Source organism: Prionailurus bengalensis, chromosome D4, assembly GCF_016509475.1.
Source record: "Prionailurus bengalensis isolate Pbe53 chromosome D4, Fcat_Pben_1.1_paternal_pri, whole genome shotgun sequence".
NCBI classification, from domain to species: domain Eukaryota; kingdom Metazoa; phylum Chordata; class Mammalia; order Carnivora; family Felidae; genus Prionailurus; species Prionailurus bengalensis.
The window spans coordinates 38,477,566-38,500,232 of NC_057359.1; the positions used below are offsets into that span (position 1 = coordinate 38,477,566).

The 22,667-nt window shown below is 38.1% G+C and overlaps 1 protein-coding gene across 20 annotated transcripts in view; it reads right to left on the reverse strand.

Annotated features, from left to right (window-relative positions):
- Positions 1-22,667, reverse strand: part of MPDZ (multiple PDZ domain crumbs cell polarity complex component) — a 162,605-nt gene that overhangs the window by 39,492 nt on the left and 100,446 nt on the right. For 14 of the 20 annotated variants that reach the window (XM_043566176.1, XM_043566172.1, XM_043566181.1 and 11 more), the window contains 5 exons: positions 21,629-21,827; positions 15,702-15,806; positions 11,890-11,982; positions 4,312-4,489; positions 617-727 (listed from right to left, as the gene is read on the reverse strand). In XM_043566176.1, coding sequence (XP_043422111.1) covers positions 617-727; positions 4,312-4,489; positions 11,890-11,982; positions 15,702-15,806; positions 21,629-21,827 — 686 coding nt within the window. The remainder of the gene's footprint in view (positions 1-616; positions 728-4,311; positions 4,490-11,889; positions 11,983-15,701; positions 15,807-21,628; positions 21,828-22,667) is intronic. The other 6 variants (XM_043566183.1, XM_043566182.1, XM_043566180.1 and 3 more) reach the window with 1 other exon arrangement.

Genomic DNA, 22,667 nt, shown 5'->3' on the forward strand with positions numbered 1-22,667 from the left:
GGACTGATGGTAAAATGGGTCAGTAGGTTTTTGTCTGCCAGGGATGAAGACCTTTACAGTGACTGTGGCTGGGAAGCTTCAGTTATGAAATCACTAGTGTATAAACACACAGCTTAAATTTCCACTGTGTAGAATGTTCAGTGGGACAAATACACTCAAGATGATTCACAGGTGATCACGGGACTGCATCAGCTAGAAATTCTGTCTAGAAAGTAAGTGTAGAAAGAAAATGTAATCTCTCAGGCTTCTCAGGGACTCCACCAGAGGTCACACACTATTAAGTTAAACGATTGTATCACGTTCCTCTTAACAACTTATATATTTTGTGACTATGGTGAATACTAACAATTATCCATCTAGACACCGATGGCCATCAATGAATCCTACTTCTCTGTGTCTTCAATGGGCTTCCAGTGTTTATTAAACATGGCAGAAGGGATTTCCAAGATAACTCAATTAAAAAAAAAAACAAAAACAAAACAATATAAATTTTAACAAGTCTCCTGAGATTTCAACACTGGCTATCTGCTCTTAGAGACAACTTGGCCCTTGTTACATTAGCTTCCAAGTTGAACACTGTTTGGGTTTGCCTACCTTGCCCTTTTTGTTTGCTTACCCTTGGTCTGTTTATAATGCTCTGTACCATAAAGACTACGGGGTTGCCTGCTTTCCGAATGGCTTCCACAGCTTGTTCATGGCTTGCATCTCTGAGGTCCATTCCATCCACCTGCAATGGAAGGCCTCAGCTTAACATTTCAAGAAGCTATAGAACAACAGAACAATTTGTGGATCTGGAATTTTGAGGATCCTGGGTGAGGCTCCTGGAAACTCTGTTTCAGAATCAAAAATAACGGTGACTACTTTTGAGGCTCCAGAACTCTTAATTTGTCCAGGAGACTTGTGGTCCCTTTTTTTGGACACAGATTTCTGTCTCCAATAATCAACTAAAATCATAATCAGTTGAAATGAAGGCTCTGCTTCTGCTTTCCTTACACTATCAGCTGTTCCCTTAAATTAGGAAATCAACATCATTAAAGAAATCATATGAGGGATCTGTCCCGCAGCACTGTCTTCATCAGGAAAATCACCGTACACATTTGCTTCCGATTCATTATAGATTAGTTTGGGAAATGGGTGGGCGATGCTTTGTGTGTTTCTCACTGTATACAGACGGTTGAAGTTAAAAACAAAAGTCTGATGTTCGGAAAAATCAGGTTATGACAAGATTAGTTTTGCAAAAGAATCTTTGTAGTAGATGTGACAGGAGCTGGAAGCCAAGAAATTGTGCTTGTTAGTAATTCTTATATAAATAGCTTGAAAATGAAAGTTATTTTGTAACCCTTTTTTGACCATGGAATGCCTGGAGGATGATCAGGTCAGCTTAGGCACTGAATAGGAAGGAGAATAGTTCGAAAGGCCAAATGCTAATCCTGCCAGGTTAAAACTATAGGATACTGTTATCATTTTATCATTTCCAATTACCACAATATGGTATAAGCAACAAAATAGCAAAATTGGAGTAGGCACAATTCTGGAAAAGAAAATTAATTATTCGATCTCTGCATAGGACATTATCACCTTTAAAAGAAGTACATGCATTTAATTGAAAACCTCCCTCAGGTTGATACTTAGATAATGTATTACATCTTTCAGTGCGTATTAAAAACGGCTTTCATTTTTGTAGAATAAAAGTTAGTGTTCATATCCACTAAATATTCCATCTGTGGATGTTTACCAGGACGTTACAGATCTTTGCTCAAGTCCAAAGAACTCTATACTTAGAATGGAATAGTGTGCAGGTCTCTACTCGTCTAGCCTAAATACATTTTTAGACACTAGGCAGAGACATGTTTTAGAATCTCCAGGATCCCAGAGGCCTAAGGCTTTCTTACTTACTAGAAAAGCCCCTGTACATAAGAGCCTTCAACAAACTAGTGCTAAAACACATATAGTATTTTACCACACACAGAAACATACTTTCTTTTCAATTTGAAAGGGATGCTTTAACTCCCTCAATACATTTAAACAACATTTTGGGGGGCGCCTGGGTGGCGCAGTCGGTTAAGCGTCCGCCTTCAGCCAGGTCACGATCTCGCGGTCCGGGAGTTCAAGCCCCGCGTCAGGCTCTGGGCTGATGGCTCGGAGCCTGGAGCCTGTTTCCGATTCTGTGTCTCCCTCTCTCTCTGCCCCTCCCCCATTCATGCTCTGTCTCTCTCTGTCCCAAAAATAAATAAACGTTGAAAAAAAAATTAAAAAAAAAATAAACAACATTTTGGTACAAACCATAATCAGTCCTTTCTAGAAATAATTATAAATGTTTCCTTACTTTTTAGCCTTAGGTCAAAGGTATTTAATAGTGAATTATCCATAAAATAAACTGCCCTGTGATAATCTGAAATTGGGAACTTTAGATAGTGTTCTAGCTAAAAAAGAGTTCTTTAAAAAGGTGCTCTGGGCCTGCCTGGGTGGCTCAGTCTGTTAAATGTCCAACTCTTGATTTTGGCTAAGGTCATGATCTCACGGTTCATGAGTTTGAGCCTGCACTGGGCTCTGTGCTGACAGCACGGAGCCTGCTTGGGATTCTTTCTTTCCCTCTCTCTCTGCCCCTCCCCTCATTCATGCATGTGCACTCTCTCTCAAAACAAATAAGTAAACATTTCTTTTAAAAAGGGGCTAAGGGGGGGGCGCCTGGGTGGCGCAGTCGGTTAAGCGTCTGACTTCAGCCAGGTCACGATCTCGCGGTCTGGGAGTTCGAGCCCCGCATCGGGCTCTGGGCTGATGGCTCAGAGCCTGGAGCCTGTTTCCGATTCTGTGTCTCCCTCTCTCTCTCTGCCTCTCGCCCGTTCATGCTCTGTCTCTCTCTGTCCCAAAAATAAATAAACGTTGAAAAAAAAATTTTTTTTTAAATAATAAAAAAAAATAAATAAAAAGGGGCTAAGATATCACCTAATGAAAGGCAAGGATGCAGGAAGAAAGAAAAAGCCCATTATTGTTCCTTATAAATGGTTGGAAGAAAAAAACAAAACAAAACAAAAAAGACATGACCCTTGTCCTCCCATGTCTCAATCTTCCTCCCTCTTTAGCTCTCACAGACAATCAACCAGTAAAGGACTAAATAAATAAATCCTGAAACTGTTCATTTTAAAGTTGTGGTTAATATGTTATCATCTTTTTCTACACAATTAATGCATTTTAATGCATTATTAATTATTAATTAATTAGTTATATGGATTTAGAAAATGAGAGACAATCACTTGCATAAAGTAAATATAATGGTCCTTATAATAATAAAGTGATTGGTTTCTACTGGGAAGTTGTCTCTTATTCTACTCTATAAATCCTGACAATTTAGCAAATCTGGGTCAGGTACCCTCCCTCCACCCTCTTAACTAAAACTACACTTACCCTGATCAAGTAATTTATCACACTGTTCTGAAGTGACTTGATTACTTGTTAAGTCTGTCACACTTGACAGGCAGGCATGGTGCCTTGTTTACTGCAGAATGCCCAGAGCCTGTCGTAGCATCTGGAATGCAACAGCTGTTCCAGGAATATTTGCTGAGTAAATAAGTAGTGACCAAGGAAGAAAAGTCTATTTAACATATTATACTTTGTTTTGAATTAAGAGATTAGCAACAATTTGACCAAATACTTCTCTTGTTCATAACAAAGTTACACATACGTGAGTGTGTAAATACACACACACACACACACACACACACACACACACACACCCCTCAGTGATAAATGGGCACAGCACTGAGAAGTAGGAGGAAAATCTGAGCCTGGATTGTGGGGGTGGGGCATTTATATAAAAGGTTACCAGGGTGATTAGCATAAAAGATTTACCAAAAAGACTCACTTGGAAAACAATCTTATCCAACGAAGTTAATCTACAATGGAATGATCGTGACAAAGCATTTCTTGAAATAAAATCTCACTGGAGAGCTTAGTTATGATGTACACATTCTGTACATGTATACATAATTTCAAACAATTCAATTTTTCCCCAAGAAATTTGCTTTGTTCTTTCAAACAGAACTTCATTATTTTAATTCAGGGCCAATGTTTTTAAAAATAGTTGATGATACCTCCAAACACCAGTGTCTGAATCAAGATATATAATCTGTCACCATGCTCTAAAGAGAAAAATTATAGATGAAATGGGACATATGAGAGAGAGACGCCTCCACCACAAGCACATCTGACTTTCATGTTGGGTCGAGTGAGCAGTGTAAAGACAACGATTCCCTTAGTAAAAAGGATGGAAGAGGGAGGGAACTTTGGCACAGAAAGCTCACTAGAGGATACCTCTACTATTCTATCTCCGGGTTTCAAGGTTCCATTTGTGCCAGCTGGACTATCTTCAAGAACATGTTTGATGAAAATGCCCCTCATCACTTCACCGTTGCTTAGACGACTCCCCATGCCTCGTCCACCAACAATGCTGATGCCCAAGGATTTGCTTGGTTCTCTCCAAAGTTCAACCCTATAAAGATAAATAAAATTGTAAACCCTTATAAGAAAGCTTAGAGAGAGAAGTCTCACAACACTGGGCTTTGCAATGATTTTTGGATATGACTCCAAAGTCCCAAGCAACAAACGACAAGACAGACAAACTGGACTTCAAAAAAATAAAACAAAACAACTTGTGTTAATCAAAAAATACTACCAATAAAGTAAAAAGGAAACACACAGTTTGGGAGAAAATACTTGCAAATCACTCTTTAGATAGGGATTGATATCTAGAATTCTTAGAGAACACCAAAACATAACAACAAAAAATTAAGCCATCGGGTTAGTTAAGCATCAGGTCATGATCTCCAGCTGGTGAATTCAAGCCCTGTGTCCAGCTCTCTGTTGACAGCTCAGAGCCTGGAGCCTGCTTCTCATTCTGTTTCTTCCTCTCTCTCTCTGCCCTTCCCCCACTCACACTCTCGCTTTCTCTCTCTCTCTCTCTCTCTCAAAAATAAATAAGCATTAAAATAAAAAAATTAAAAAATTGAGCCGTCTGATTAAAAAATGGACAAAGGAATTAAACAGACTTTTCCCCAAAAATGATAAACAAATGGCCCAAAAGCTCATGAAAGATGCTCAACATCACTGATCATTAGGGAAATGCAAATCAAAACCACAGTGTGATACCACCTCACACCCACTGGGATGGCTATTATCAAGAAACAAACAAACAAACAAACAAACAAAGAGAGAAAGGAAGTGTTGGCAAGGAGAAATTGGATCCTTCTGTGCTGTTGGTAGAATGTAAAATGTTGCAGTCACTATGGAAAACAGTATGGAAGGATCAAAGGATGAAAGCTTTTCCTCTAAGATCAGGACAAGACAAAGGTGTCCACTTTCACTACACCTGTTCAACATATTGCTGGAAACCCCAGCTAGCGCAATCAGGCAAGAAAAATATTCAGAAGGTATCAGAATTGAAAAGGAAGAATTAAAATCGTCTCTATGGGGGCGCCTGGGTGGCGCAGTCGGCTAAGCGTCCGACTTCAGCCAGGTCACGATCTCGCGGTCCGTGAGTTCGAGCCCCGCGTCGGGCTCTGGGCTGATGGCTCGGACCCTGGAGCCTGTTTCCGATTCTGTGTCTCCCTCTCTCTCTGCCTCTCCCCCGTTCATGCTCTGTCTCTCTCTGTCCCCCCCCAAAAAATAAATAAAAAACGTTGAAAAAAAAATTAAAAAAAAAATCGTCTCTATGGAGATGACATAATTTTCTATACACAAATCAAAAATAATCAAAACACTGTTAAATCTAATCAGTGAATTCAGTAAAGTTGTGGGATACAAAATTAACATACAGAAATAAGTAACATCTCTATATACTGACAACAAAATTTCTGGAAAAAAAATAATTGATCTCATTTACAGTAGCACCAAAAATAATAAAATAGTAATACATTTAAGGACTTGACATTTCTCTACTCTGAAAACAACAAGACATTCACAAAATAAACCAAAGAAGACACAGATAAATGGAAAGGTATCCTGTGTTCATGGGTTGGAAGAATATTGCTAAAATGTGAATACTAACAAAAAACATCTATAGATTCAATGCAATTCCTATCAAGATTCCAATGGCATTTTTTACAGAAATAGAAAAAAAAAAACTCCTCTAGAATTTATATGGAATCACAAAAGACTCCATCTAAATAGTCAATGAAAGCCTGAGGAAAAAAGAACAAAGCAGGAGGCGTCACACTTCCTGATTTCAAGCTGTACTTATAAAGTTACAGTCATTCAAAACAGTATAGTTCTGGCATAAAAACAGTCACATAGACCAGTGAAACAGAATCAAGAGCCCAGAAATAAACACAAGAATATATAATAAGGTCAACTAATATTTGACAAGGGAGGCAAGAATACTCAATGGAGAAAAGAAAGTCTCTTCAATAAATGGTGCCAGGATAATGGAATATTTACATGTAAAAGAATTGAAAGGGATTCGTATTTTATACCACACACAAAAATTAACTTGAAATGGATCAAGGATTTAAACGTAAGGCTTGAAACCTATTGTGATAATCTTTCGAGGACACATATAAAATCAAGCCATCATGCTATTTGCCTTAAACTTATACAGTGATGTATGTTCAATTACTTCTCAGTAAGACTGGGGGAAAAGAAACAAGAATGGTGATTGCTAGCAAATGGGGGTAGGCAGAAATGGGGAGTTATTTAACAGGTACAAATTTTCAGTTTTGTAAGACGATTTCAGTTCTGGAGATAGATGGTAGTGATGGCTATGCAGCAATGGGAATGTTCTTAATGCCAGTGATTTGCACACTTAAAAAATGGTTCATATGGTCAAAAATTGTAACAAAATTTTTAAAAACTCAATGTAATGTAAGTTAATGTAATGTAATTTTAAAAACTCAATGTAATGTAATGTAAGTTAATTTTTGCCAATTTATGAAATTTTGCCAATTTAAGGTTTTACCGGTAGTGAAACAAAACCATTTTATTAAACACTTTCTCAATTATATGTTTTATAGGGTCTGATAAACACTAATGCCATTCATTCTGAAGCTGATTTGGTACAAGTAAATGCTGGACTCACACTCCTGGCTGGGACACAGACCAATGTAAAAGTACCATTTTCCAGGAGCTCTAATACTGCAGACATTAAGAAACCAAGGAATTCAGCTACCCCTGAACAGATGGTAGCTTCTACACTTGGCAATCAAATCAAGGAAAAGAACATTCCTGCACACTCTATGTCAGAAGCTTATCTCTGTAGAAATCCTCCTTGCCAGGGTAGACCTGGTACCTAACAGTCCGGGCACGAAAAGCAGTGGCTGACAATATCCTACGTGATTTGATGCCACACCGCCGCCCTAAATTCCTCTCCCACAATTGTGCTTTCCTCTCTATACTCCAGCTACCCCAGCATCTTCTTGTTGTTCCTTAAGTAGGTCAGGCATGCTCTCTGCTCTGGGGCCTTGGTGCTTGCCACCTCCCCTGCTTGAGTGCACTTCCCCTACCCCTATATATAGGGGTATAATAAACACAGGAACTCGTACTTAGTGACTGCATATAGCTCTAAGAGCTATGAATGCACTAAATTTATGTCTTAAGAAAAGGCTGGGGGATAAGAACAAGGTGATTTGCAGTGAGGTAGGTGTCTGGCTGGGAGGAGGAACAAGCAGCTCAGGGTGTTGGAAAAAAAGCAGAGAAACCTAGCAGAGAGCTCTGAGATAACGCAGTCTGCTCCGTGCTACAGGATGGGAGACAACGTTGGGCATTAAATAGGAAAACAAAGCATGGTCCAAACATGGCCTCAATTTGAGGAGCTTTGAGGAGTGTCCAGAGGAGAGGAAAGACTGGAGCGTGGACTCCCGTGTAGTGAGGGAGGTCCCAGTAAGAAAAGGCTGGGTATAAAGGAGTACCATGGGTGGAGGGAGAGGACGGCTCCTGGCCAGATGAAGGCAGATGAAGTCAGCATTTTTTTTTTATTATTAGAAATCTATAATCCTAGAGACCTAACTATTTAGTTCGAAAGGATGTTATCAGGTTCCTGAATCTTAATAATATTTGTATAAATAGTTTAAACTGGTTAAAATCCTAGTCCTCATATTCTTTCACTGTGGGAATTCTGTGAAAGACAAGAACCAAAACTCTTTCTTGTTTCTTAAAGCAATTCCTAAGATAAAACGGCAAAGTAAAGATGTCAGTAAATTTAGCCATTTGTAGGGAGACATTTAAGAATTCAGAATACGTATGTAGGACTCCTTAACCCTTCTCTTAAAAAGGAAAAAAATAAAGCAAAGAAAGAAAATGTCTCCTAGGGTTCTTTGTAGTTAGTGTGAATTGGGGAGACCGATTCTTATAATTTCTCAAACAATAAAAATAGCAGCAGGAAACACTTATTAAGAGCTTATCATGTGCTCAGCATTATTCTCTAGATGAGTTTGTTTACTTTCATTCATTTCACAAAGGGAAGAGGCTCAGAGAAGTTAAACAACCTTTGGAAAATAGCACTGTATGTCCACATAGGGTCTGGCAGATAGTAAAGTGTTTTCAAATACAACATATTTGCTAGGAGAAAGGCTGTAACTCCTTAAAACACTGGGGAAGATAACAAGGACCGAGCTGCCGAATGACCAGAGCAAGGAACCAGACTCGTTATTCACTGAACAGGACATGGTAAAATATTCCGTGGACAGAAAAAAGGAGATGTGTAAAAGAAAAATGTTACAGAACATGTTCAGACTCAGTTGAACAGAATAATGGCAGCCTTCCTTGAGACCAATACACAGGTTTGCAGAGAATGAAATTCAGAAAAGCAAAGGTAAAAGAGCTCCGAGGCCAGGCTGCCTGAGCTCTGAACCGACTCCCTCTTTTCAAGTCCCAATTTTTTGCTCCTTAACAGTTGTGTGACCCTCTGCAACTTATTTAGTCCCTCTTTTACCCTTCCTCAGCCGGGAAATGGATCCAGTGAGTCTATGTCAATTACTGTGAGGACCAGATTAATGAAGGTATGCAAAATGCAAAACAAAGCTTTGGCACAGAGCAAGCAATCAATAAATCTTTTATTACTCTTATTATGAAGATTGAGATTATGATCACTGCAGCAAGGTAAGAAAGATATAAAATTCAATCCAGATGACAGATGAGAAAATGTGTACCCCACCACCTTACTCCTGTTATACCTATACGTTGCTTATTAACACAAGATACCATTTTCTAACCATCAGATTGACCAAAAAAATGTGTTTTTTTAAATGATCCTATGATGTGGTCACAAGGACATGGGGAAAAGGAAACTCTCATATATTAGAACTGCCTGATTTAAAAGTTGGTACAGCCACCTTAAAAAGCAATTTGACAACTTCTAATAAAATAAATAATACATTTAAATCTATGAGCCAGCAATTCCTCTTTTGGAAACATACCTAGATAAATTCTCACACATACGTGTAAGGAAATAGATATATTTATTGCACACAATTATTGTAGTTGTGGATAAATGTTAACTACTCAAGTAGCAATCTGGGAATAAATGGTGGTGTATTCATGTGCTGAAATGCCCTGCAACAACTAAACTGAATGAATTTGAGTATCAACATGATAGATCTCCAAATCACTGGATTGAGAGAAAATAAGCAAGCTAGAAAATGGTACATAGAGTATGATACCAATTCTGTACATGAAAATCACATGCAAAATAAGAGTAACAGCTTATTTGCATTCTTAAAATTTATACTTTGCTAACAAATATCCTCTATTGCCACACAAAGTAAACTTCTTTAGATTGCATAAATGAATGTCCCATCATATTTCCCGTGTTGTAATGCATATTCATGACACTTGCTCCTCGTTTACTAAAAGCTCTGGTTAGTTCGATAAGCTCCCTCATGCTATTCTGTGAACTGTTCCCAAAAAATACCTTAGCACAGGGTACCTTGTTTAAGATTTCTGGAAGCTCCGAACATATTCTCTCTGTAAAGTAGCTATCACCTTTAGAGATGTGAAGACTAAAACTCAGGCTAGAAGTATAAAAATCTTCCACTTCTGAAGTTACACCCAATTCTTTCTCATAATAAAATATCAGATGATTCCTGTGTTCAACATTTTTTATTTGCTTAGTTATTAGTCATGGCAGTGATTACTGACCAGGCCAACCACTGACTGCTTATTCTGCACGAGGCACTGTGCTAAAAATTTTACGTGCATTATCACACTGAATTCTCCAAATCTAAAAGATGTGATTATTAACCTCATTTTACAGATGAAGAAACAAACCTAGCAGAGATTAAGAAATTTACCTTAAAAAGTGTCAAACTTAGAATTCTAACATGGCTCTTAGGGACTCCAAACTTTTTGCATATTGTCTCCTAAAATCTACTTTTTCTCCAACAATTTATTAAAAGCTGATAAATCTATCTTAAAAGTTAGACTTGTGATTTCTGTCCTCCAACAAAATTCAAGTTTATCACTAGGATCACCAGCTACAAAATAATTTCATCTAACTTACTTTTGCCTTTATCTTCATATAAACAAGAAACACCATAATCTATTTTCTGCCACAGATCTAGCATTTATATTTTGGTCTGAGTGTGAGAATGATTCAGAAAGACCTTGATTTCTTTAAGCAGCCTAAATAGCTTTACAAGAATTCCAATCAAAAAGTTATTTTATTTTTTTTAGTGTTTATTTTTGAGACAGAGAGGGAGAGAAAGAGACAGAGAGAGAGACAGAGACACAGCATGAAGGGGGAGGGGCAGAGAGAGGGGGAGACACAGAATCCAAAGCAGGCTCCAGGCCCCCAGCTGTCAGGACAGAGCCTGAGGCGGGGCTCAAACCCATGAACGATGAGATCATGACCTGAGCTGAAATTGGATGCTTAACCAACTGAGCCACCCAGGAGCCTCTCAAAAAGTCATTTTAAATGGCTAGAAATGCTTACTGATTTTTGTGAAAGCAATATAAAATGTTTCCTACATTTTGAATATGACTCAACCAGAAATGTTTAAATGTAAGCAAGGAAAATCATCAAACTGTATTACATCCCTGAATAGTAGAAATTTTTCTCTTCAGAGTATTTTATTTATTCAGTGTAGAATAAATATTAAGTGTTTACTAAATAAGTGCAAGAAACCATTATGATGGTCACTTGTAGATCTGTTTATAGGGACGATCCATGACTACTTCTATTTTATACTTAATGCAAAATACCTTACATTTTTTTCCTTAATTATTTTGTGTGTCTCTATATCTTGTCTATCCAAGTATATTATACTTCCTTGAAGGTAGGATTTCTGTCTTATACTTCCCTGTTATTTACAAAAACATGTGCATCCATAATCAGAGCTCAATAAATTCCTATGAAACTGAATTTGATTTTACTCAGCATGAATACAAAAATATGCCTTAGTGATGCATAGGGATATATAAGAACATACTTAGGAAAGTTATCTTTTCTATATATGAAATTGGCTCCAGACAGAGCATGGGTTAAAATAACTACAGCCTGTGATAACAAGATGCTTACACACACGCGCGCGCGCGCACACACACACACACACACACGTTTTGAATATATATGCTATAAATGCTAAAGAAAATTTAAATTAACATTTGGTGGTATACCTAAGATCAAACTCTATAGAAAATATTATGCATTCTATCTACCTGTGCATAATTTTCTCTAGTCAACCACATTTTACCCCTACTACGTGCCAAACCTTTGTATACATGTTAGTTTCAACCCCGTGGAGTAACGCATTATCTTCTCCACTGCACACATGAAGAAACGGAGGGTAAGGGATATTAAAACACCTTGCTTGATGTCACAGCAGCAAGTTGTAATCCAGTACTTGAAACCACACCTCCCTATCTTTAAACACTGAGTAGGCAGAAGACAGAAATAGTCCTTACCGTCTGGGCTGATTCCAATTACTGTATGCTGCATTTTGAAGCTCACTTTCTTCTCCCTCTCCTTCTTCTCGCTCTGGTAGTTCTGGAATGTCTCTGTTAAAAATTTACATAGTGAGTACTCCCAAATCCTAGTAAAACTATGCAAGTTTGTCTTATATATACCGTATTATTTATTTGGCTAAAAATGCAGAGCTACCTTGTATTTTTACATACTTGGCCAATTTTACATTAAGGGGAAAAGAAAAACCTAATGAAACAAAATGAAAACCTTATATTAGAATCAATCTACCACAACTTAGTCTGGAGATATAGCTGAACACTAAGATTCTTAGCTAGTCTGTCTCTTTCCCAAGGAAATATGGGAAAGGAACAAGAAAGGGATAAATGCAAGAACTTTAAAGAAAAACATTCAACAAGTATTTCTCTTTTTTAAATTTTTTTTCATGTTTATTTATTTGGGGGGGGGAGTGGGGGAGGGGCAAAGAGAGAGGGAAGCAAGCTCTAGGCTCCCGTCTGTCAGCACAGAGACTGATGCGGGGCTCAAAGCCACAGACTGTGAGATCATGACCTGAGCTGAAGTTGGAAGCTTAACTGACTGAGTCACCCAGGCGCCCCTCAACAAATATTTCTTAAACTAAAGATATAAGAGATAGAAGCACCATGTGGGTTATAAACTTGTATGGTCCTGATTGATTCCGTTCTTGAAAGAACTTATCCACAAGACAGAAAATTAGCATCTCCGCCTCCTAAGGACAGACCAAAGCTTTCCCTTCAAGGAAGACAGAAGAGGCTTTAGGTCCAGCTTCAGCCCACCCAGAGGGGTCATGCACAGAATACTCCTCACAGAAAGCAGTGTACAATGTACCTGTATTCAAGGCCACTTTTCAATTTCTTTAGGAATTCAGATTTTGCCAAATGCCAGGCACATAAAAAAATGTGTTCCAACTGTTAACTAATTTTAAATTAAACTGTAAATAAACCATATCGATACATACTTTGTTTTTCGAAAGGTATACTTTGCATCAATACATTGTAAGAGCAAGAGAGAATGATTAAATCGATTATAGTGTGTCCTTACACTGTTAGTAAAAATTGGATTTCTAAAGACATATGTGAACACATTCTTTTGAAAGCAGAGAAGGCTATAAAAATTCTAATTTAATAAATGTTTCCAGTTGACTTTTATAGAAGCTGAATAATCTAAAGAAAGTGCATGCACAAATTATGTCTATTCTCCAGTGATATGAATACTCAACTCTGTCAAAATGTATAACCTTTAGACTCTGAGATCAGAAGTCATATAACCCAAACCCAATAATCCATCTGTGTTTGAATCTGTTTCACAACATCTTTGGAAAGCAACTGTCCAAGCTCTCCTTGAATGTCTCATTCTTCCTTTGACCTAAATGTTAGATTTTTGTTTTCATGTGAAGAGGAAATCTGCCTATCTGTCCTACCCATTGTCGTATGTTTGAATTCCCTTCCTGTGCAAATTGAGGTAACAAGGTTCTGAATGAGGCTGGGACCCAGGAGCCTAAGCTTGACAGTGGGACAAGACTGATGGGAATGGGTCCAAAAAGGGGATTTAAGAAGGATGTTTGAGAAGCAGACTGAGGACTAGAGAGACTGAGGGAAACCGTACTCCTGAAGATACAGGGTAGACAGGTGAAAACTAGGCTAACCCTCAGGAAATACAGCTGGAGGGAAGATGGCAGAGAAGCCGGTATGGAACGCAGACAATAATAAGAACTTAAAATGAGTTACTGAAATATTCAGTGACAGCCATGGGGATGGGAGAAGTTCTTACCCATCAAGCCCAAGCTCAGGGAGCTACACAGACACCCTCTCAAATACACTAACCTCATGTTCCTACCTTTTTAGCTGTAAGACTAATATCCCGAATCCTCTGATACAAAAACTCCATTTTCTTCAAATGATTCTATAATCCTAGAATCCTTTCATCAACCCAGATAAGCTCCTATAAATGTGCTGTTCATTCATTCCTTATCCATCTTAGAATGTGGTTTACAGGAATCAAGTGCCGTGTGCTCCAGAGAACAGAATGGACCAGTTCTCTTCTCCTGAACTCACTTGGCTAAGAATGAATTAGACTTCTTTGCACCTGTGTTTGGCCACTACCAATGACATTTCTATCAAGTATAACAACTCTTTGTACATCTGCATTCAGATTTGGGAAATTGGCACAAGGTCACACAGTAAAGTAACAGAGGTAAGGTATGAACTGAGGCCATCTTATTATAAAACCTGAGCTCTAACCTCCATGCTATACTGCCCCATATTTTTATACTGGGCTTGTGCAATTCTCTCTTCGAGTCCAACAGTTAAGAACATAGGGCCTGACTGTTGATATTCTAATCTTGGCTCTGCCAATTAGTAGCTACGGAACTTGGACAAGTTACTTATCCTCTCTGGTGCAGATTCCTTTTCTACAAAATGCAGGCTGTTTTGTTTTGAGGGCCCTTGTACTAACAGCAAATATACTCTCTCTGCAATGAAGCAAGTAGTCACAGCACTGGACAATCCAGGTCAATGTGCTGGGAGGGAGCACACAGCGCTGAAAGTGGCTGTTTCTCTAATGACTTTTGAGAGCTTGTGAGGCCTCAGAACTTAATAGGAATATGATGTTACCTTGGCATAGTCTTTAAACTATTCGAAATAATATTTTAGGGGGATACTGGAATTATTGCTTTACCATTTTGACAGGAAGCTATAATCAATTAATGCCATTAACCATGAGACAAATTCTAGAGAGGGGTATGGCTGAACTGTGCACAGGGTGGAGTGAATACTCCTTTTCCCATAAAATTCATGAGGCCCCAAGGCCTATGACATTCCGCCTCCTCATTAGCTCATAAAATACCTTTCCCTTCCCTAATGCTTTCTGTAGTACTCCAGTCGTGAGCACGTCGCAGAGGAAACCGTGATGCCGTATCAAGATACCTGCACGGTCACTGGACACCCGGGTGTTCCGGGATGTTCTGACATCCTCTATGGAATGGCAGAACTCTTGTGAGAACACTCCAGGATGTTTGCAGAGCCATCACTTCTCTGCCATACTTAAAGGGAAATCTGGTACTCAGTTGTTAACGCAACTGAAAAAACAGGCCTGGGGTTGAGAGTGTAAAATGGTTCATTCTTCATGGAAAAGCAATTTGACAACATTTCTCTTCCTGTGTTGAACTCAGTCAGCAGCAGCAGCAAAATTTACTTTCTGACATTCTTAGGGGAGATAAAAAAACCTTTCTCTGTGTTAAAGGTTCTTAATAAATTACATGTCAAAAGCCTTCAAAAAGCCATACACTGTTGCCTAACATGCATATATACAAAGATGTTCAGTTCACAACACTCCAAAAGAGTAAGAAATAATCATTAAAAATGTTTCTGAATTGGTATGTATGTTAATAAAAAACTAAGTATAATTTCTGAATGTGTTTGAAAACATTTATGAAAGAGGAAAAACCATGATACAATACCATACGAACTGTAGGCTCCAGGGAATCAGTGAAATAATACTGAAATCTGGGGTAAATTCCCAAAACCCAGTCTGTTAAAAGCACCATACTGAGTGGTGCAACTAAAGACGATTTTAATTTCTCGATTTGAACTGTCATATATTTTCCACACTATATGATAATTTCTTAAGTAATGGGGGCTGAGTATTTTTAAAATCTTAGAAGAGAGAAAAGGAATCCATTCTTTTTCACTGCTAGTCCTCCCTGACTCTGGCTCCTAAAGTCTTTCTAGCTTTCTGTATCAGTCACTCATTGCAGCCAACTTACAGCTTCACTCACCTGCCAGTATATGAAGAAAATATATCCAGTGCCATTATTCCTCCAGATTGTTGCCCCAAATTTATTTTGAACTCTTCCAAATGTTCTGCAGGCACATAAGTAATTCTGAAACAGAACACAATCCAGGGGGAAAAAAAAGGAAGCAAAGTTTTTTGCCTAACAGGCAAAGTTTCCGAAATATAGAAATAAAATTATATTGTCCCTTCATCCCTATTTTTTCACGTTTTCATTTAACAGCTTATTCAGCAGAGAATCCAAACTTGGAAAAGATAAAGCATCCTATAAGCAAAAATAACAGGTTAAGGTTTACATTTTTGTTTTTTTAGAGAGAGAAAGAGAGAGAGAGAGACAGAGACAGAGAAAGAGAGAGAGCATCTCATGCAGGTTCCACACTCAGTGGGGCTCGATCTCAGGATATGAGACCATAACCTGAGCCTGAGCCGAAATCAAGAGTTGAACAATTAACTGACTCAGCTACCCAGCTGCACCTAAAGTTTCCTTTTTTTTTTTTTACTTTAAATGTCAAGCGACAATTAAACTTTAAACTGCTGATAAACTATATGCTTACTAATAATTATGTGAGGGAGGAAAGCAGCGCTATTTTCATTTCTGAATGAGAAGAGTAACAGCAATTTTTAGAAAGATCTACTAATCCTTAGAAACATAACTAACAGCAATAACACTGATTTCATCCAAAGATTTCTGGGTTCCTTAGCAGACAAAAATCAGGCATGCTCTACTAAAACACTACTTACCCCAAATTATTTTATATTCATCCATAATATATAATTAATTTTAGGCACTGATAAGCATTATAATAATTATATGTTAGCTCTATTAAGTTATGAACCCGAAAGTCTGAAGTTAAACTATCACAAATTTATGGGAAGATTCTCTTCCTAATTTGTAGCAACTCCCTAATAAGCTATTTTGGTTTTAGAGAAAAGCCTGATATTTGCCCTTGAATGGTCACTTACTAATTCAACAAATACTGGCTGACTGCCTACAATATGGAGGGCATGAAGCAAGATGCTGACTACAGCTATAATGTTTAGAAACTGATATTTAGAAGTTCAAGTTTACTGCTACCCTATAAGGCTACAGAACTGACTGATACAAAGGCTACAGAACTGATTGTTCAAGGAGGTAGTCCCGAGATCTTCAAATTAAGGAACAGTTAGGTAAGAGAAACACTCAATTTGAAGTTGGTTCAGCACCTTGTGCAACTAAAAGAAGAAGTATGTATCAAAATTGCACAATATAAAAATCATGAAGACTATTAAGCCAGCTATCCATAACTTACCCATGAAGACAATAAGTACATAAAACCTTAGCAATGGAGGGCAAGGATAAAAGGACTGTCTTTTATGCCATAATAAAATAAGAATTATACCACTGGCATAATTTACTGAGTGAGGAGGATATGTAATTCCAGACATATTGGTTATTCCATAAAAAGCATTCACTCTTGTGAGGTCACTTAAATTTGGAGTCAGAAGACACAGCTCTGTTGCTCATCAAGAGTGTAATGGGAGGGTAAATCACCACCACCAAATCCCTATATCCTCAATCACGAAAAGGACGTCACTTTTTATGAGGCTGTTGTAACCCGAGAAGCATAAAACAAATGTAACGCAGTGCTGTACCAGGGCATCAGCTAGCCTGGTCGCACCTGATCGCTCTGGCCGACTCCGTGGACCCTTGGGAGTCTCCTCATGACACTTTTACCGCAAGGATCAAAAAATGAAGCAGCACAGTTGAGAGGGTTCAGGAGTACACTGGGAGACAGAGTCACATTCTAATTCTGGCTCTAGCTAATTTATTCATCTATAAAAACACCTTCTCCATGGTGTTAAAAATATATGGAATAATAAACTTGAATTTATCCCTTCAAAAATAATGAGTAAAAAATGTGTAACACATTATGTCAGGAAGATTGATTCTATTTTACACGAAGACAAGTAAAGACAAACCTAAAACTAAAAAGCCCATTCAAGAAAACTGGCATTATTTCTGAAGACTCAGTAAAGGTAAAACATATAAATAAAAGTCAGGTAAAACATATAAATAAAAACATAAAAATAAAAGATAAAACACATAAAAAGACTTTTATAAATAAATAAAAGTCAGGAGTTGAGGGGGGAGCTGGAACACAATAGCAAAAATAATAATAATCAGTTCAAAATATTGATTTTTTTAAAATGTTTCGAGAAGGAAAAAAGGTTTCTACCCCTAACAACGCTGAAAATGAATTTTCCTCCGTGTTCGTCCCAAATGGTTTTTTTCTTTTACCAAGGCTAGGGGACAGGGAGTTTTACAAATATTTTTCTGATACGTTAGATGGCAGTGAGAAATGGAAAAGAAGTCAGTTTTCATAAGTAGTTAGCCCACAGACAGCAAGGACACCAGAACAAGAGGCCCACAATGCAACAGCACATGCAAAGCAATTCTAACACATGCCTGGTCATACAGCACACAAAACCTCCAAATCGCCAGAGCACCAAAAATAAACACACCGCAACAGCTTATTTGACAGTTGTATTAAAAATTCTTAAATGTAAACTAATCTTTGGTTACAAATGGGGTGGAAGAAAAAAGAATAGCATTAGGAACGCCGAAATGTGATACGGCTATTAATCCCGAGACCGCGTCTGCACATGCAGACATTCCCTGACAAAGAGCCTGGTAGCTTAGTAGTTGGAAAATGTGATTTTCAAATGAGTTCACAATCAGCAGTGCAATGTGAAAATGTAACAATCTCATAGTTCTTTTGGGATTTATGTTCTGAAATAAATGGGGGGGGTGCAAAATGTATACACTGAATCTATTATCTGGATGTATCCCTGCACTGGGAAGTTATAAAAGCATGAAATGGTTTTCACAGACAAGTTGTAACACACAGCCATAATGAGCTTTTGAATCACCGATACTCACACATAAAAGGGGGCTCGATCATCAGCAGGTGCTGTAGAAAATCTAGAATGTGAAGCATACGCCGCGGCATCTTTTTACAATGGTGTTAACAAATGTCAATGTCTTGTGCTGAATGTGAGATGCATACATATGTAGTTAAAAGTGGGTGCTCCTGGTTGTTTTTTTTTCCCCTTTCCACCTCCCTCCCCATCTACACCTCCCCCAGAAAAGCATCTGCTCTTCACTGGTGTCTATAGCAGTGATTATTAACAAGCATGGAAAAATATAACTGCAATCAATCTTTTATTCCTTGATCAGGAATTCATCCCACACTTTGGGTTAAGGCAGGTGAATTCTGATTCAGCTCGGTAATTATCTGGCAGATGTTAGAAGCAGCTGCTGCTAAGCACAAAACCCTGGCTATTATTATAGAAATATAAGAGCTCCTGGCAAGGTGGAGTGAGAAGTGAAACAGTGCATTCTGGTGAGGCTTCACATCTGGTTTTCCATAGAAAATAATGAAACCTGGAACTTAAACTGGCTGTTCTTGAACTCTTGAAACTCACATTATCTACCCAGGCACGCATGAACGCACACACACCAAGTTCCCAGCTATCTATCGTAAACAGCAAAAAAGAAATTCGGTACATTATCTTCAATAAGCAATGATTTTCCTAAAACCCGGCAGTTATGTAACTGAACCATTTAGAGCCTCTTATTTTCTAAGTCCCCCCAGTACACTCCCTCCACTCCTATCCCACATCAAGCTAGGCTCATAACCAGAAATAAAGAGGAAGAGACGTGGATGGAACCTACATCGAGCAATGACAGCAAAGCTTAACTGGCCAGGGGCAACGTTATGGTTCCATTCAGAGTAGTGGAAGGACTAGACTTTCTTTTTAGGAGGATTATTCACAGAGCTTTTAAGGTAATTCTAAACCGTTGCTTCATAAAAGCAAGTGATAAGAAGGGGACGGGGCCAAAACACTTCACGCAAAATGCACGGAACACGTTGCTCAGCCCTGGTCAATCTAAATGGCTATTTGTGTTGATCATTTAACACGCTTTTTCTGAAAAAGGATTATGTGATTCTAATTTCTTTCTACCATTTACCCAGTGAGTCAAATCAAACCCATCTGAATCACAGCCTTACCAGGACACTTGAGAAGAAATCAATGTGTTTCGCGTGTTTCTGCCTGTGTACATCCCCACACACCTGACCATGTGAGAAAGAAATGGATTGACTGGGCTTCAGAGGAGGGGAAGATGCAGGACTTTTCTTATTCTTTACGATATGTTCTGACTCCTGGGATCCTAAAGCAGTAATTCATGAGGCTCTCTCTTTAGATATCTTCAAGGCCCTCATGAAGCTGCTGTCAGCATGAATGGGTCCATTCTGGTGCTGAATCAGAAGGTGGGAGAACAAACAAAGCAAAGGACAGTAGCAACAGAAATGAGGAAAAGAGAAAAAATGACTTTGGGAGCTTGAAAAAGTACCCTGAGACTTTTCTAGAGTGGCCTAGATGCCTAAGTTAGGCCAAAACAGTGTCACAATCGTCTTATTTTTCGGCCACTTTGTAAGTTTTGCGGGACATCTGAACTGAGGGGGAAGACTAGACACAGGCACCGTTTCCGGGCCTCAGTGCCAAAAACCGGGCAGGGGACTTGCATTGGTGCCTAGAGCATAAGACGTGCGTATCACACAATAAATCAAATGATCAGTTACCAGGCCATGTGTGTTTTATACTCCATCTAAACCATGTAAGCTAAAAGCCTTGCAAAAAAGGGTCTCCATGTGGGTCTATGTCATTCATCTTTGAAGCTAGATGAATGGGCACTGGTCTATAAGTGGTGAAGAAAGCTCTTAAAGTTTCTCTTTTTTCTTAGAGGCACTGACATTTTTAATGTATTCTCTTGGACTCACATTATTCAGATAATTAAGGAACTGTCACATGATGAGATGATCCATTCCATTACAAAAGTCAAAAGGGCATGCAAATTTACAAAGTCCATCACTGAAATTCTGCCTAAAAGTAATACTTCTTTTGTGTAAGATAGTAGAATCCACTTCAGACAGTATACATTTTTCTGCTATTTGCTGATGGCAGAATGAAAAACAGATTGTAAATACAGTTTTCTTACCAAAGCTCTAGCAGTATATACTTTGCACAAGAATAATAGAGAATGCAGTCAGTAAAATAACATTAATACAGCAAAGTTTCCCATACTGGTAATCATTACTTCAATGTAAGCTAAACCATCTTTCCCTGTGCTCTTATTTTACTATTTTATCCCTTATACATTAAATACAAATATTCAGTAGTTGATGCGAGAGAAGAAAAGCCAAGCTATTACACTGATGAGGTGTGTCAGAGTCATAAACTGATTTTTATGTTCGCTCAAGAAATGTTTTGTCACTTAAAAACCAAGCGACATATATGATGTGCTTTTAGCACAATATGGGATTATGGGATAGTTTTAAGCACTTCCTGACAAAATGGCCTACATGACCTACAATCAGACTATACCAACAGATTGGTGAATTCTCTTGGATCACGAGGTAGTTGACCAAAGGGTGAATTATGGGTCAGACTGACACTGTTCTATATAGTCTCTTCCATGACCGACCACTGAAAAACTAGCTTAGTTCTAGGATTCGCATAGGTCAATTAGGTAGTACACACACAGTTCCTTATACTGATCCTAAGTGGACATCCTGTTCTATGAGAGATGGCTCATATCACGGAGACCTAAGGTTCTTGCAGAATTATTAGAGTAAAATTAAACACAGCAGGCAATTTTTTTCAAATATTTAAACACTGTATCATCTTAAAGAAACTATATCTACAATCAAGAACTATTCAGGAATAGTCAAATTTCTGAGTGATTTATTTTTAATAAATGTGTGATCATTTTAGCATATTAAACAGAAGTACATACTGAAAAAAAAAAATGATCCGTGAATTGAACTTCCTGAATTTCCCAAGCCAAACTGGAGTCCAAATGATACTTACTTAATGTCAGGCCCGATGAGAGAGTGTCTTCTCAACATTGCTCGCGCTTGGGCATTGGTTAAACTGATAGTAGATTCTTCATTAATAGACAAGATGCAGTCCCCAACGGCAATCCGGCCATCTCGACTAATGGAACCTCCGTGAATGATACTTCGAACGATCATCCCCAAGCCATCTTTATTAGCACTTACTGTCATCCCTATGGTAAAGGGGAAGCACAGATTTATATCACATACTTGACCTTCAAATTCATTTTAAGTTGAATTTAATATACCCTATGGATTCACAGATAAAAGGAGTAACTTTTTTATCCAATAAAACACAATCAAAAGGAAAGAAAAAAAATGTTAACACAAAATTTACTTTTTGAAATGGTTGTGAAATTATATCCAGAAAATGATACTTTATGTTAGACATATCAGAGATGAAATAGGTCTACGTTGTGGAGTGACTACAACTCAGGTTATTGATGTGTTGCCCCTGAAATAGAAAACGCTCCTGAGGAAAATATTTTGACAGAAACAAATCAATTTTATAGCAGTTCGTTTCTTAGACATATAAGAGAACAGATAACAAGACTACAAAGGGAAAATCAGTTGTGTAAATTAAGAAACTCTGTGCTATTATTTATTATTATTATTTCTAGTTCATTTATTCATTCAGTATATATTTACTACATGCCTACTATGTGCCAAGTGCTATGCTGATTTCTTGAGATTAAAAAAAAGGATAGCTAACACCAAGAAGCTTTTCTTCAAGTCTTATCCTCACTGACTGATGTACAGTGGTCTGTTTAACTGAAGTGATGTGGACTTAATCCTAATCTCTTCCCATTTTATCTCTAAGTCTGAAGTGCTATGAGCTCCAGATTTGGGTATTTAATTGCCGTCCGGACATGTTCCCTGGATGGCTAACAGCAGACACAACCTTGGGATATACAAAACTGAACTTCCAAGTTTCCACTTCCCGTATTTCTTCCCATTTTTGACAATGGCACCAGTACCCTACTCTCCATTTCTCAAAGCAGAAATGTTGGAGT